Here is a 13,833-nt window from a genome sequence, read left to right on the forward strand (position 1 = left end):
GTTCCGTCAGCAGTTGGAAACCCAACTATGGTTTTATCTAAACTAGTGATGGAGTAAATGGATGGGGATTGAGATTTCAATGGGGGCATGTCTTTGCACTCCAGGATTTGCTCGCTGGTGATGGGATAGCGCACAGATTAATGCAGTTTGGCAGGGAGATTAGATCCTGTTGTTTGGGGAGGGGGGGGTAGGTAGTGTTGGAATTAATTGGCTGCTCGGAGCCAGTTTACAATCGCAGTGAGAGCGGAGAGAGACGATTACACGGAGCGCCGGGAAGATTAAAGCAGTAATTAATTTGCGGGCACACAGGCACAGAGCCAGCACAAGCTGGGAATCAGACATTCAGACAATCAGGCTTATTAAAGAGGTAATGGCTACTGTTATATTTCCAGCTTCTGTCCAGAATCTTAGAGCAGACAAGGACAAAACCAAGGTCTTAAAATAATTTTTTAAAATTTCTCTGTTCATTCAGCCTTTAAAAAAAAATATAATAAATAAATAAATACATTTACTTTTAAAGTAATTGTAGCAGACCAAACAATTATATCATGTTGGAAACAAATAGTTTGCAGCTAAATCCTTTTGTTAGTATTGCATTGACTCCACAGACCAAGCAGTCTACCATTACAATGACAGATGTTTACTTGTCATTTGTCCTCACCTAATTCTTTTCAATAGTAATGCAACAGTGGCAATATAACTCATGCTTAAGTAGATCTTTTTTATTGTGTTTCTGTTTTTTGTATAACAAACAGTTTAACACACATTGTGTTCAGCGCAAAATAAATAAATAAATAAATAAATAAATAAAGCTGCTTGTTTTTTTGTTCAGTTGCCTCTGTTTGTATGCTGTTAAACTAGTAAGATGCAATTTGGGTAGATAATTGAACGGCTCTCTACCTACACTCAATATGTTTCTTGGTAATTTTATGCCATTTGCATTTTTTTTTTCCTGCAGGCTAACATTGCACTAGTTAAAATCAATTTCCATTTCGATTGACTTTATTTACCACAGCTGTATTCTATGATTCTCTCACGTTCCATTAGAAGTCTAACCATTAACCGCTTCACTGCCACATTTGTTAACCTCTGACCATAACATACAGATCACATGCTTTTTCTTCTTCATGTTCACAAGCCATTCCGCTTGGTTTTTGTTCCCGTGAAAGTTTGCAAAAAACATGACCATGGTAATCCATTCTACTACCATGTCAGTTCCAGTACTGTGTCAGAACCATACTTGTTCCCATTCCTTTGCATTGCCCTTGCCGATAATGCTGTGGTTCTGGCAGTAGATCAATATTCAGTAAGCACTGTGAGTGAGAAGGAGGCAGAGGGGAGACTGCTTCAGTATTCTGAGGAGAATGACAGGGGGAGAGGGAGAGGTAGTACATCAATATTCTGAGCAGTGATAGGAGCTTGGAGAGGGAGAGAGCGAGGCAGAAAGGTTGTGGATATCAGTATTCTGGGAGTAGCCTGTGTGAGAAAGAGAGCCTTAACATTCTGGGGAGAAATGTGAGTAGGAAGGACGGAACAAAAGGGTGGAATATCTGCTGAAGTACGAACACAGGAAGAACAGAGAGAGAGGGGAAACTCATTAAGAGGAACCCATTAAAATGAACTGTGAAACAGATGTAGAACCCTATTATTTATTCAGCTTCCAATTCCCAGTGCCCTAATTTTATTGTTTATTTATGACATTTAGAATGGGTCATTACTTTTCCCCTCGTTTTTTAATTTTGAATGTCCAATTACTTAACACAGCAAACCCCCACAACAGCTCAGGAGAACTGAAGATCAGAGTGCCTCTTCTGATCCCACTGCCAAGACCAACTGCCACTTTACACTCAGGAGATCCACAGTACATGATGGGCCAGCCTGCAGGTGTCCACTGGAGCCGCTACAGGAGGTGAGGTGACCCAGTCCCTGACAATTTTGCCTCCTTAACCTGCAGGGGCGCCTGTACCAACGCAACACTATCTGTGGAATCTCCAGCAAAGATCTGAAATTTTGCACAGCTAGGATGCAAACCTGCACTTCCCTGATTGTATGACTTACCCTACCGACCACATGGCTGTGCCTTTTCTGGGTGAAGGACCCCTACCAACTTTTAAATAACCTTATTTTCATCATAGTAGTGTGATTTTAATTTGCTAAGAAAGGAGAATAATATGACTTGCACCCCACAGATAAGAATATAGCTAATATTCCCAGGATCTGCAATACAGTATGTTATTATGTATTATTTTACAATATATCTGATAAGAAACAGGTCTATTTTAGTGATCTAAACAGTGGCTGATCTTAATAGTGCCATGCTAAATTTATAAACCTGATTTCCATGAATCGTATTTCACTGTATTTGTATTGAATGCATAGCAGTAATATTCAGTGGGTCTATAAAGAGTGGCAGTATTGAGATCCGCCACTGTTTAGATAATTAAAATAGCGAGAGAGGTGAACATTGAATTATATAGAGAGGAGGATAATGTGAGGGGGAGGAGAAGAGAGAGAGAGAGAGAGTGACGTACTCTATCAATATTCTAAGGAGAAAGTATATGAATGGCAGAGACAGAGTGTATCAATATTCTGAGTGGAGTGTGACTGAGATGGAATGATTAGGGAGAGGGTGAGGGGGACTATCAATTTTCTAAGGAGAAAGTGGGTGAATGACACAAAGAGATGGAGAGAAAGCTTGTATCAATATTCTGAGTAGCATGCAAGTGTGAGGGAGGGAGAGGGAAGGGGGGGGGGGGGATTCAGAACATGTATGGACGTGATGTGATGGAATCTCCCCCTCACACAGCCCCCCCCCCCCCCCCCTCACGCTAGCTGAAAATCAGCATTTGAAAAGAAGCTTTGACAGTGAGAGAGAGAGAGCGAGAGCGAGAGGGGAGAGGGAGGGGGAATGAGAGAGAGAGAGAGAGAGAGAGAGAGAGAGTAAATGGACAGGGTCTGTACAAGCATGTCTTCTACATTTACTTGCGGGCATTGAAAGAGAGGCAGAGAAGGGAAGAAATGCCCAAGCAAGCCTTATTTTCAGGCACAGAATGAGCCTTAGTTGAGACAGATCGAACGATTGCCGAGACCAGGGCCAGCAAGCGTGTGTAGGCTTCAGAGCAGCACTGTGCCCTTGCATCGTCCAGTCTCTTGTATGGGGATTATTGATCGTGTCTGCTGATTCCAGCAGCGTGGTCCTGTTCACTTTTGTATCACGCTGCTAAGGAAGAGGGGACCAGCAATTCTGGGGCACCGCTAGCCATGCCAGGCAGGTAAGTAGAACTTGTATTCTACTTCTGGATCTGAAAGAGGGGGGTTGAATGAACAAGAGGGGGTAGCTCGAGTTACTTAAAATACAGAAAATATGATTGTCACAATAGTAGACTTGGGTTGATCTATGTTTTGAGAAATAAGTGAAGTAAAGCGCACACACACACAGAGACACATAACAAAATATTGTAGTTTTAGACAACAAGATTTGTTACGCTTAATATGTAATTCCTTGCTGTATTTTTATTACTGTAACCTAATCTTCCAGTTTTGCCAGTATGTGTACAGTTTGTTTACAGTGTGTTTACGTTAATCAAAGGTAAAGTTTTAGTTAAATGGGCAGCAGCAGGTAGCCCCTTATGAATCCTGCTTGCCTTGCCATTCTGTGAACATGTGTACACACCTACTTTCAGCCATAGATGGTTATTATTAACTCTTTCATAACTCTAAAAATGAAAAAAAAAAAGGATTATATATTTGTTTACAAACTATTTTTGTCAGGATACAAAACTGTTTTAGTTTTTTTTCTTTTTTTACGTGTAATGTATCAACCTTGTGGTGTTCGCACAAAACCGTTGAGGCGACATTAACCTTGCATTCAGTCAGTTAACATATTTGTTCAATCATTGCGTCTAGCCAGCTAGGCGAAAACGCTGTGTGGTACACCTTTTAAATTTTTTTTTTCTCCACTTATTAAAAAAAAAAAAAAAAAAAAAAAAAAAAAAAAAAAAAAAAAAAAAACCTTGTGTTTAGTCCAAATATTTTTCAGGGCATGTTTTGAAATCAGACAACAGGTGCGTAGAGTAATTTTTTTTTTTTTTTTTTTAAACCAAAATATTAATAGAACTATTTGAAAACCCAATTAGACTACTTACTTTTTCTTTTGTAGCTCCTGTTAAGTGGTGCTATTTTAAACTAATGCTTGTGTGAAAAAATAAGTCAGTTCTTATGTTGGTGATATACATCATATTGACGAGTAAGTTTTTATTTTTTCTAGATCTGACAACAGCCTTTACTTGACATTAATGTTGGAGGCACATTGACTCGCATTGCTCTTGCACTGGCTGTCAGTCTCACAAAATCCAAAATTGGGTTAAGAGACTAGAATCACGGCCATTCATTTCGTTTCAGGTGTTAGGGAAATGCCCCGTGCAACTGAACGTTTAATTCTTTATTTATGTATTCATTTAATATGTTATAATTTGTTTTTGACACACACAAACATTAAAAAAAAACAAAATCTAGTAATGTTTCTGATTAGAGTGTGTATATCGCGGAACCGTGATTATATTGTTAAGAAGTAAAATTAAGTATTTTCTAAAATACTTTAGCTCGTGCTGTTGCAGAATGATTATCACTGCACTGCTGTTAGGTGTAGTTCCAACATGGACAGGGTCTGTTACGTGCGTGGTCTGGTTGGATAAAGGTTTCTTGTTAATTGCAGCTTCTATCAAATTCATTAGTTGTATTGCGCCACGGTAAATGAAATATAATTTTAGATACAGAGGTAAATAAACAACATGCAGTTATTTTTGATGTCTGATCGTCATTGTGCTTTGAAATTGCAAACATTTTCACTAGGGGGGCTGATCATACAGCTGGCAGCTGTAGTCGGGTTTATTAATAATTCCCATCTGAAAACGTACTGTGATTGAGCCAAATCGATGCCACAGCTATGCAAATACCCATAGAAAGCAAGGTGGTTTGGGGCTCCCTTGAGATTTGATCTACCGTCTTCATAGAAGAGAGAAGTAGCATGGGACATAAAATAAAACAGACACAGCATTTATTTATTTCTTTCTTAATAAAATATGAAAAGTGAAAATCGATTGTATCGTAGGTCTCCAATCAATAAGGGCGGATTGCATATATATATGTGTGTGTGTGTGTGTGTATTTAAAGGTGCACCCAGACAGTATTGGCATATTTAATAGGCTTTTAAATACGTTTCTTGTAAAATATCATCACTATTTAAAAAAAAAAATGCTATGGCAGAATTTCCATATGGCATTCACACACCTCTGCTGCTGCAGAAGCAGCAATGTCTGTTTTTTTTGGATGTGCAAAGTGTACAAAACCCTAAACTGTGGAAGACCAGCCCTACTCTAAGGGGTGACGTAGCAGTTCAGTCTCCACATTTTCTTATGCAACCTAATTTTAAACAGCCAACCGTACATTTTGAAGTGTGAAAAGAAAGTGAAGAAAACATTTGAGTTAATACCTTTCTTACAATCGTCTGAAGGACCTCGTTGGTCTTTCTTGTACTGTCCTTCAGTGGTGTACCACCTATCTGTTGAACAGGTAGCAGTATGTTACCATAGGTGGGTTAACGTCTGACATTACCTTTGTTACATCTGCTGTTCCTCAGGGTTCTGTCCTGGGACCTCTTCTATTTAATATTTACATGCTCCCACTAGGGCAAATAATTAGGCAGTATGGCATTCAATTTCATTGCTATGCTGATGATACACAAATCTATTTTCAGACTGAACCGGATGATTCTTTGACTGTTTCTGTACTCGGTATCTGTCTGACTGATATAAAAATTTCTTGCAGTTAAAATGTTCACATCAGGTCAGGAAAGAAGGCAATTTAGGGTTGGTTATTAATGGGCGTGAGTTTAGTCCAATATCAGAAGTTACTAACCTAGGTGTAAGCTTCAATTCCAGTCTGTCTTTTGAGGCTCACATTAAGAATATCTGCAAAGTGTTCTTTTTTCATTTACGGAATATTGCCTGCCTTAGGTCAACCTTGTCTTTGCCTGATGTGGAGAAACCAATTCATGCCTTATTGTAATGCTTTGCTTGCTGGTGTTTCTTTAAAATCAATAATTCGGTTGCAGTATTGTGCAAAATAGTGCTACACGGCTTTTATCAAGATCAAGGAAGCATGAGCATATATCACCAGTCTTGGCATCATTACATTGGCTACCAGTAAAATTCAGAATAAACTACAAGATCATGATGCTGACATTTAATGCTTTGCATGGCCTGGACCCATCATGTATCAGGGACATGCTTCATCTTTGTTTGCCACAGTGGAACCAGTGGTCTGCCATTGACTCTAATCTTCTTGTGCCGAAGACAAGACTGCGCTCTATGGGCGACCGAGCTGTTTGCTCGATGGCCTCCCGCCTTTGGAACAATCTGCCACTTGAGGGACTATGAGATTACTGGGGCTTCTAAATCCGGACTCGAGACATATTTTTTATCAATTGGCTTTTTTTTTTTTTTTTTTTTTTTTGTAATTGTGCATATTGTTTTAGATGTATTTTTCTATTTTAATTTTTTATTTCTTCTTCTATTGTTAAGGGCTTTGTGACTCCTGCAATGAAAGGTGCTATATAAATTAAAATTAATTATTATTATTATTATTATTATTATTATTATTATTATTATTATTATTAATGACACTGAAGCATTATTGTAGTGTATTAGTCATTTGAATAATAATAATAATTTAAAAAAAAAACTTTTTTACAGGGAAAAGCAGCTGTAGGGTTTAATTAATAATTCCCAGTTGTAAGCAGGTGTAATTGAGCCAAATTGATGCCACGGTTTATGCAAATACCCAGTGCAATCAGGGAGGCAGAGCCACTGGTGATCTCCAAGCTGCCATATCAAAATGCCCTGGTCAACAGCACAGCTGGCGCTTCACAGCAAACAAACAATGTCTTTACATCAGACCAATGCATACTTCCATACAGTATCGCTGCTAAAAAAAAAGCAATAATCAAGACAGTACTTACTATATGTCAATGGCTAGAAGCTGATTGGTTAAACTGTAGTCCCTGGTAACCAGCTTAAAAGATCATCACAAGAGTCTTTCCGAAATATGCCCTTGCCATGAGCAAAAGAAAGCAAAAGTCACTTTTAAGTTAATAAAATGCCCAATTCCTTGTCTTCATTGACAGTGGTTTCTGGTTGTAACGGTGATCCTTTTATACTGGGATTAAAGTGCTACGCAGACATGGCTCCCATTTGCACTATAATGTCATACTGCTTATTCTCATTATAAGGTGAAACACAAACTGCTCGATCTCTTAACCATGTCTCTAGTCAGCAGCTTTATAAAGGGGGTAGATGAGTGGCTGAGGATGAGGTTCCAAGATTGCTATGTGTTTCCTTATGATGATTAATACAGATTTTTTATTATAATTTTTTTTTAATTGGATAAAATCACAATAACTTCCACAAAATAGGAATCCTCTGGCTGTGGCTCTGTATTGTCAAATACAGCAATTCGAACTGTGTCGTAGTATTGCATAAGTGTGCGTAACCTTTTCACCTGTGCCAGGTATTTTTTTTTTTTTTTTTTTTTTTTTAATTTGTAATTCAGGTTTTCAAATCTTGAATCTCAAATTTTGATCCAAATATTACACTGCTGCTTCGTAAAATCAGTGAAGATACATGGATTTGGCTGAAGTTATCTTTTCAGTTTGGTGCAGTAGCATGTATTATTATTATTATTGCTTGTGCTTTGCAGTATAATAAAGGGACCTTTGTAAAATGAATGCTAATGTAGGCTGTCTTGCAGATATGTGGGGACGTGCTTTTAAAAAGCTTGTAATTGGTTCTGTGGCCGAGGTGTGTTCGTTAGTCAGCTGCTGTTAATTGGAGAGGTGCTGTCAGGCTTCTATAGAAGGAGGGTCATGGAGAGGTTGCAGGGGGCTGTAAAACGAAATGCTTTGAAAACAATGAATCCTCCAATGCCCAGCATTCCCTGCTGTCAGTGAAGTGGAAGATATTCAGGTTAAAAAGGGTCTTTCCAAATGAAGGGTTTGGAAAGATGTTGCTTAACTCATCCTCACTCAATCTTGCAGGGGTTCCGCCCAAGGTTTTAAAATCCGTGTTTGTTTGCAGGTGTTATTGCTGTTACTTTCAAGACTTTTGCTGTGTTGCTTTGACCTCAGAAGTTCAGGAGCTGCTCTTCAGTTCCAGTTGCCGGCTGTATATGTATCCCAGGTAACCAAACGGCCTGTAGAATAACAGGCAAGGCCATCGAGTGGAGAGCCGTTTACTTCCAGCGATACAACAAACACCTGACCTCTTACACCCGTTCAGTGGGTTGTTCTGGCTCTTCTGTAATCACACTTTGGAGGGCCCGGGTTATGTCTATGGCTGACAACTAGAACAGCTTCTGAATTCAGGTCAAAGCACCGTAAATACATTAATACCACAGAATCTTTATCAATACCCAGGGTGTCACATATTTGAAGAATTATAGTCAAGAGCACGTTGTGAGGATTTAGGATGTTAAATCAGGCAGCCACTCCGCATTCCCATGATGCCCATATTTATATCAAGACTCTGGTCAGTGGTACAGGAGAGACCAACATTATGCGAATTCTCGACGAAGGAACAGAAAAGTTTAAATGCAGGCACAAGGGGAGAGATTTTGACCTGAATCTGTCTGCAACATTGGAGGGCTTTAAGGTAGTTTTTATTTTTGTATTTTTTAGCACTTCCTCTAAAGGTATGGCAACGTGTTTTCAGATAGCTGCTGGCACTGACGTTTCTCAATCCTGTTACGAATAAGAATGATCGCAAACAGGCACTTTCACTTTGTATGTTGTTTGTAAGGGATGGACTATGTCTGCCTGTGCTAAATTCTTTGGATGCACTTCACAGTACTACACGGTAACCACACTGTATTTACAATTCGTAACATTGTTTAAATACTTACAACAAAATAATATGAGTGGCTGAATCACTTTTTAGAATGGAATTTATCCTGAAATTCACATATTGCTAAGTGCATGTTGGTAATATCAGTAAATGAGAACTACAGTGTAACTGTGTAGTTGCTGGCTAACTGTATTTCAAAGTATAAATCTAATTATTTTAATGCAGCAGCTGATTACAAAATCTAGTTGAAAAGGTCCTCTGTATGCCCCTGAATTCAGAAATCATCTTAACTATAACACTTCAATGAGCTGAATTTTAGAAATACTAATACATTTCAACTAGACTTTTAAAGACATTGAAAAATACTCTTAGTTGAAAACATTCTTATTTAATTGAAGTCTTTTAGTATTTCTAAGGCTAATATTACCTGCAGTGTGTGTGTGTGTGTGTCTGTGTGTTGTTTGATCACAGTGATGGTGTGTGTGTGGTTATTACTTGATAGGGCAGAAGGGCCCTTCGGCACAAGCGCTCAGAGCTGCGAGGGGCACTGACCTTTTAAATGTCAGTTTGGAAGATTCTTGGCCTCAGGTTGGGCACAGCATAGCTTGCATTGTCACTTCATTGGGAACAGGGAGGTGTGCAAGAGACACGCGTGTGCGTGTGTGTGGGTGGGTGTCAGCCTTTCTGTGTCTGAAATAAACACGCTGTGCACTGAGTGACAGACCTTTTTAGGGGAAAAAAAATCCTTGGCTATAATCAGACTGTCCTGTATTTTTAGTAGCGGTAGTTGTTTTACAGGTAATTTGCTTAGGATATAATCCAACCCCCTGTAAAGGACGGCAGTCAGGTTACAATATGTTCCTGTGTTGTAGACAGCAAATCACATGCGTCCATATAACAGAGAGAATTCTAGGTGCAAATCTTAGCTACTGTGCAAAAGAAACCAGAGTTGTCTGCATGTATGGCGTTAGAGCTTTTAATCCCATCTCACTGATGGGACAGAATCTGTAATAGAAATGCACCACACAACACTGCCTTCTACACTCTTCCTACTTCAACCTAGGCGATCAGGTGCAGTCTATGGGGGTCGAGTCACAGTACAAATGTAAAAGCTGCAAATCTCATTTTCTATTACAAAAGTCTTGGTATTGGATGAACTTTTCCCTGTCATGTAAATACAAGGTTTGAAAAAAACTGTTCGGATTTAGTTTAGCATGGAATGATTGCAACATAGAGTAACTCTAATAGCTTACTGCATCTGATAGTAAAAGTACTGTAGCTATAGGGAGAAGACAACAGCTTGAGAGACTTTTTTTACACAATTAAAGAGGTCCAATCCAATGTTTTAAATCAATTTTCTAATGTGTTTTTTTTTTTTTTTTTTCTTTTGTTGTTTTTACATGAATTCAGGATCTGCAAATATTTTCAAAGATCCATCCTGACACCTTAGATGTAGGTCACATGTAGCTAGGCCACTGGAGCATCAAGTTATTTGTTACCAGGACGCAGCAGTTACTTTTTCTTCTATAGCTTTACATTTGAAATGTCTGCATGTTGAAGTATACAATACAAACCCAAGAAAAGAAGAAAGTTCCAATGATAGTAATGATAATAATAAGAGGCAAGAAGGAGGATTCTAAAACCTTAGCAAAACTATAATGAATTGTATAAATCAATGGATATACATAAGGTAACTGTCTGAAGAGTGACTATTTTTTTATCTTTTTGTTTTCTATATTTCTGGCTCTCTTTGTAGGAAGTCAGAGCCATCTACAGCTCCAGCCAATCAGAGCCTGCGTTAGTCAGCTGTCCGATCTGAGCGGAGGATGGCAGTGGCACCGTTTGTTAGCGAGGGGAAGTGCGTTAGCGTAGAGTGGGACTTCTTGCAGGGGCTGCTGGTCAAAAACCCGCCCGTTCCGTGGTAAGAAACATTTCTATCCCTATTGCTGGGTGCTGTGGAATACTTCAATGTGTACCCAAGGCTTTTTAAAAAATAAATAAGAATAATTCTTACCCCTTTCAGCATAACAACATTCTATCAAGCACTTTATTGTAGGGGCTTATTCAATAAAGACACTACCCCTTTGAGTCATGCAGTTTACTATGGGGAAACTTTTATAAGGGAACTAACGCTTCACTCCTGTCATAGTTTGGGAAGGTGGGAACACTTAATAAAAAACAAGGAGGGTTGTAGTGCTATTTTAAACCAAACCAAACTTTTTTGTGTGTGTGTGTGTGTGTGTGTGTGTATGAAGACATTTTATGTTTGTTTTAGATTATATTGTGGATTTCTTAAGCTGCTTTAAATGTATGTTGGTGTTTTGAGTGGGTTTCATGATTCCTGTTAGCAAGATCGGAACACACAGCAATGCGTACATGAGAAATGCTCTTTCTGCTGGCAAACGCTCTCTTGTAAAAGTTGATAATACGGTCGGTAATACGTTTAAAACTATATTGCTATGCTAAGTTACTGCACGTGTTTCAATCAAAACACAAAAACATCCTTTAAGCAACAGTCAAACCGAAATAGGGTCCTTTAATAAAAAATTGCTAGTAGCAATTTAAGGTAGCTTTGAAATAGACCTAAAAAATGTGTTTGCACACGGTGTGTGGTGTCTTATTGTTCTGAGGTAAGCCATATCGTTGTAGACTGGAAATGTATTGGTAATCGTATGAAAGAAAGTGTGTCGGTCATATTAAACCTGTTTGCTTGAGGTGATTTTGGCATATGTAGAGTTGCTATGGCAACAGCCCACATTGGCCTTAGGCTTACAATGTTGAGTGTTAAGGTAAGTGCAGGAATGTATGGGGAAGGAGATATATGGCAAACAATTAACCACAGTGACCTTCTAAAAGAGAGTAGTGTGTGGTTGGTTGCACCTGATTGCAGTAACAGCTGAATAACTAATTTATATTATAATTAGTAAGATAACAGAAACAAACTGTAGTCATGAATACTCTGAGCTTACTAGAATATAAATAGCTGCCATAGAGGAAACACAGACTATAAGCTCCCAATACCTCCAGATCACTGGTACAATTGGTCTTGCATCTAGGGCTCTCTCCAGGTGTAACAAAGTAGTTTTTTAAACCTTGCACCGTGCAGTCTGGGCGAGAGGACCGCTCCATCTGTGCTAAATGATTTCTGTTCAAATAAGAGACACCCTAAAGGCAATTTTTATAAATCCCAAAAAACGGTCATCATGTTCCAGCACCAAACATAAAGTTTCTTTTTTTTTTTTTTTACTTTATAGCTCTGTCGTGTGTTCTATGCACTGGATCTGCACACACAGAATAAGACACACTGGAGCTTCGCCAAACCCATAACAGTAATTGGTTGCTTTCTCATATGTCATTCATAATAAAAACAATAACTGAAAAAAGGAGCTTTAGAACATGTTGGAATCTTTCAAAGGGTTTGCGAAATACTGTTGGAATGTCTGTCTGTTTTTTTTTTTTCTTCTCCCTTGCTCTGGTAGGGTTTAGAAACTATTGAAATATCAATGGGAGTTTTGTTTGGCTCTCTGACATTCAGTCCCCAGAGGGGCTGGCTATCTGTCTGTGAATGTTTCAGGCCTGGTCCCTGTGCAATTACACGCTCTTGCCTGAGAAAAACATGTCACTGATCTTGACTGTAGATATATTCGCCCCCTGGCTTTCCTCTTGGGGAGAGGGTACAGGGGGGCATTGGGGCTTTTTAGAGCCGTTTAGCTCAGGGGTGATTGAGCTGTTTTCACTGTTGATGCAGTAAACTACCACGGAGCATTTAGACTGCTAAACCCAAGCTTGTAGATTCAGGGTTAATACCTTCAAATATATGTTTAAGAGTGTGTTAATAAACTGTTTATTAAATTGAAAAATGTCATTGATGTGCTAATGGATTGCAGCCTCTCAATTCTGCAAGATAAAACCTGCTTGCTGAATCATTCGCATTGACACTCATTGGGAACTTGGAGAGATTGAGTTTCCCCCAGTTCCCAATCCTAACTGGGGTTGACAGAGTCCCATTTGAAAGCCATTTCTGTTTTTCGGGTTTTATTAATTGTATTTTTCGGTGCTTATTTTTAGCTATTTTCGAGTTTTATGTAAATTTTGTTTTTTTCGGGGCTTTTGTTTTTGATATACTGTATGAAATTAGTTGTTATGTCGTTTTAAATCTTGCAAGTGGAGTATCCAATAGAAATATAGGAATGTGCTGTCACTCAGTGGTTGGGGTGGGTTTAAAGTATTCAGAACGAATCAATCGGTAAGTTTAGATGACAAAACTGAATCAGAAAACAGATTTTTTTAAAACGTCACTTTACACGGATTGAAGTTTTTGGAAAACACAGGATATTTTCACATGCAAAGTACTGTTGTAGCCTAAGTACGATTTGAACAGACCAGACATTTCTGCAACAGAACGGAGACCAATTCAATAACTCAAGCGCTTTATCGAAGTGTCAGGTCTTAAATTCAAATATTACTATCCTATACCACTATTCTGATTCCCCACAATGTGCAATCAGCTTTTCCAACAGCTCATCCTGTGCTATGTTACCAGTTTCTTCTGCAGACATTATTTTAAATTATCACGTCATTTTAAAACTGGAAGACATTTGCTGCTTCACTATGGGCTATTAACAAATACGTACAGACTTTAACAAATGTATTACTTTATCCCTAACTAGACAAATGGATACACAGATAATTATTATTTTCTCTGCTTTCTAAAACCACGTGCAGGAGAAAAGGGTCAAAGTGTGCACATGCGCAGTGTGCTCAATAAGTTTTCCGAAAAGCGTGTTTAAATTATATACATTTTGTTAGTTTTGGGAATTTAATCGAAGATTTCTAGGTTGACTAGGACTGTCTCAGTGCAGGGAATTCATCTACCCTGTACCAGTCATCATTTAATGTGAATCCCTAGTGATTACCAGTTGATCAAATCTCTAGC

General features: G+C 38.6%; 1 protein-coding gene across 2 annotated transcripts in view; it reads left to right on the forward strand.

Moving 5' to 3' along the window:
- The first annotated feature begins 2,919 nt into the window (after positions 1 to 2,919).
- Positions 2,920 to 13,833, forward strand: part of npas1 (neuronal PAS domain protein 1) — a 41,333-nt gene continuing 30,419 nt past the window's right edge. The window contains exons 1-2 of one of the 2 annotated variants that reach the window (XM_041234769.1): positions 2,920 to 3,272; positions 10,654 to 10,818. In XM_041234769.1, the coding sequence (XP_041090703.1) occupies positions 10,724 to 10,818 (95 nt within the window). In that variant the 5' untranslated portion in view covers positions 2,920 to 3,272; positions 10,654 to 10,723. The remainder of the gene's footprint in view (positions 3,273 to 10,653; positions 10,819 to 13,833) is intronic. The other variant, XM_041234770.1, reaches the window with a different exon arrangement.

The sequence above is a fragment of the Polyodon spathula genome, chromosome 35 (genome assembly GCF_017654505.1).
Source record: "Polyodon spathula isolate WHYD16114869_AA chromosome 35, ASM1765450v1, whole genome shotgun sequence".
NCBI classification, from domain to species: domain Eukaryota; kingdom Metazoa; phylum Chordata; class Actinopteri; order Acipenseriformes; family Polyodontidae; genus Polyodon; species Polyodon spathula.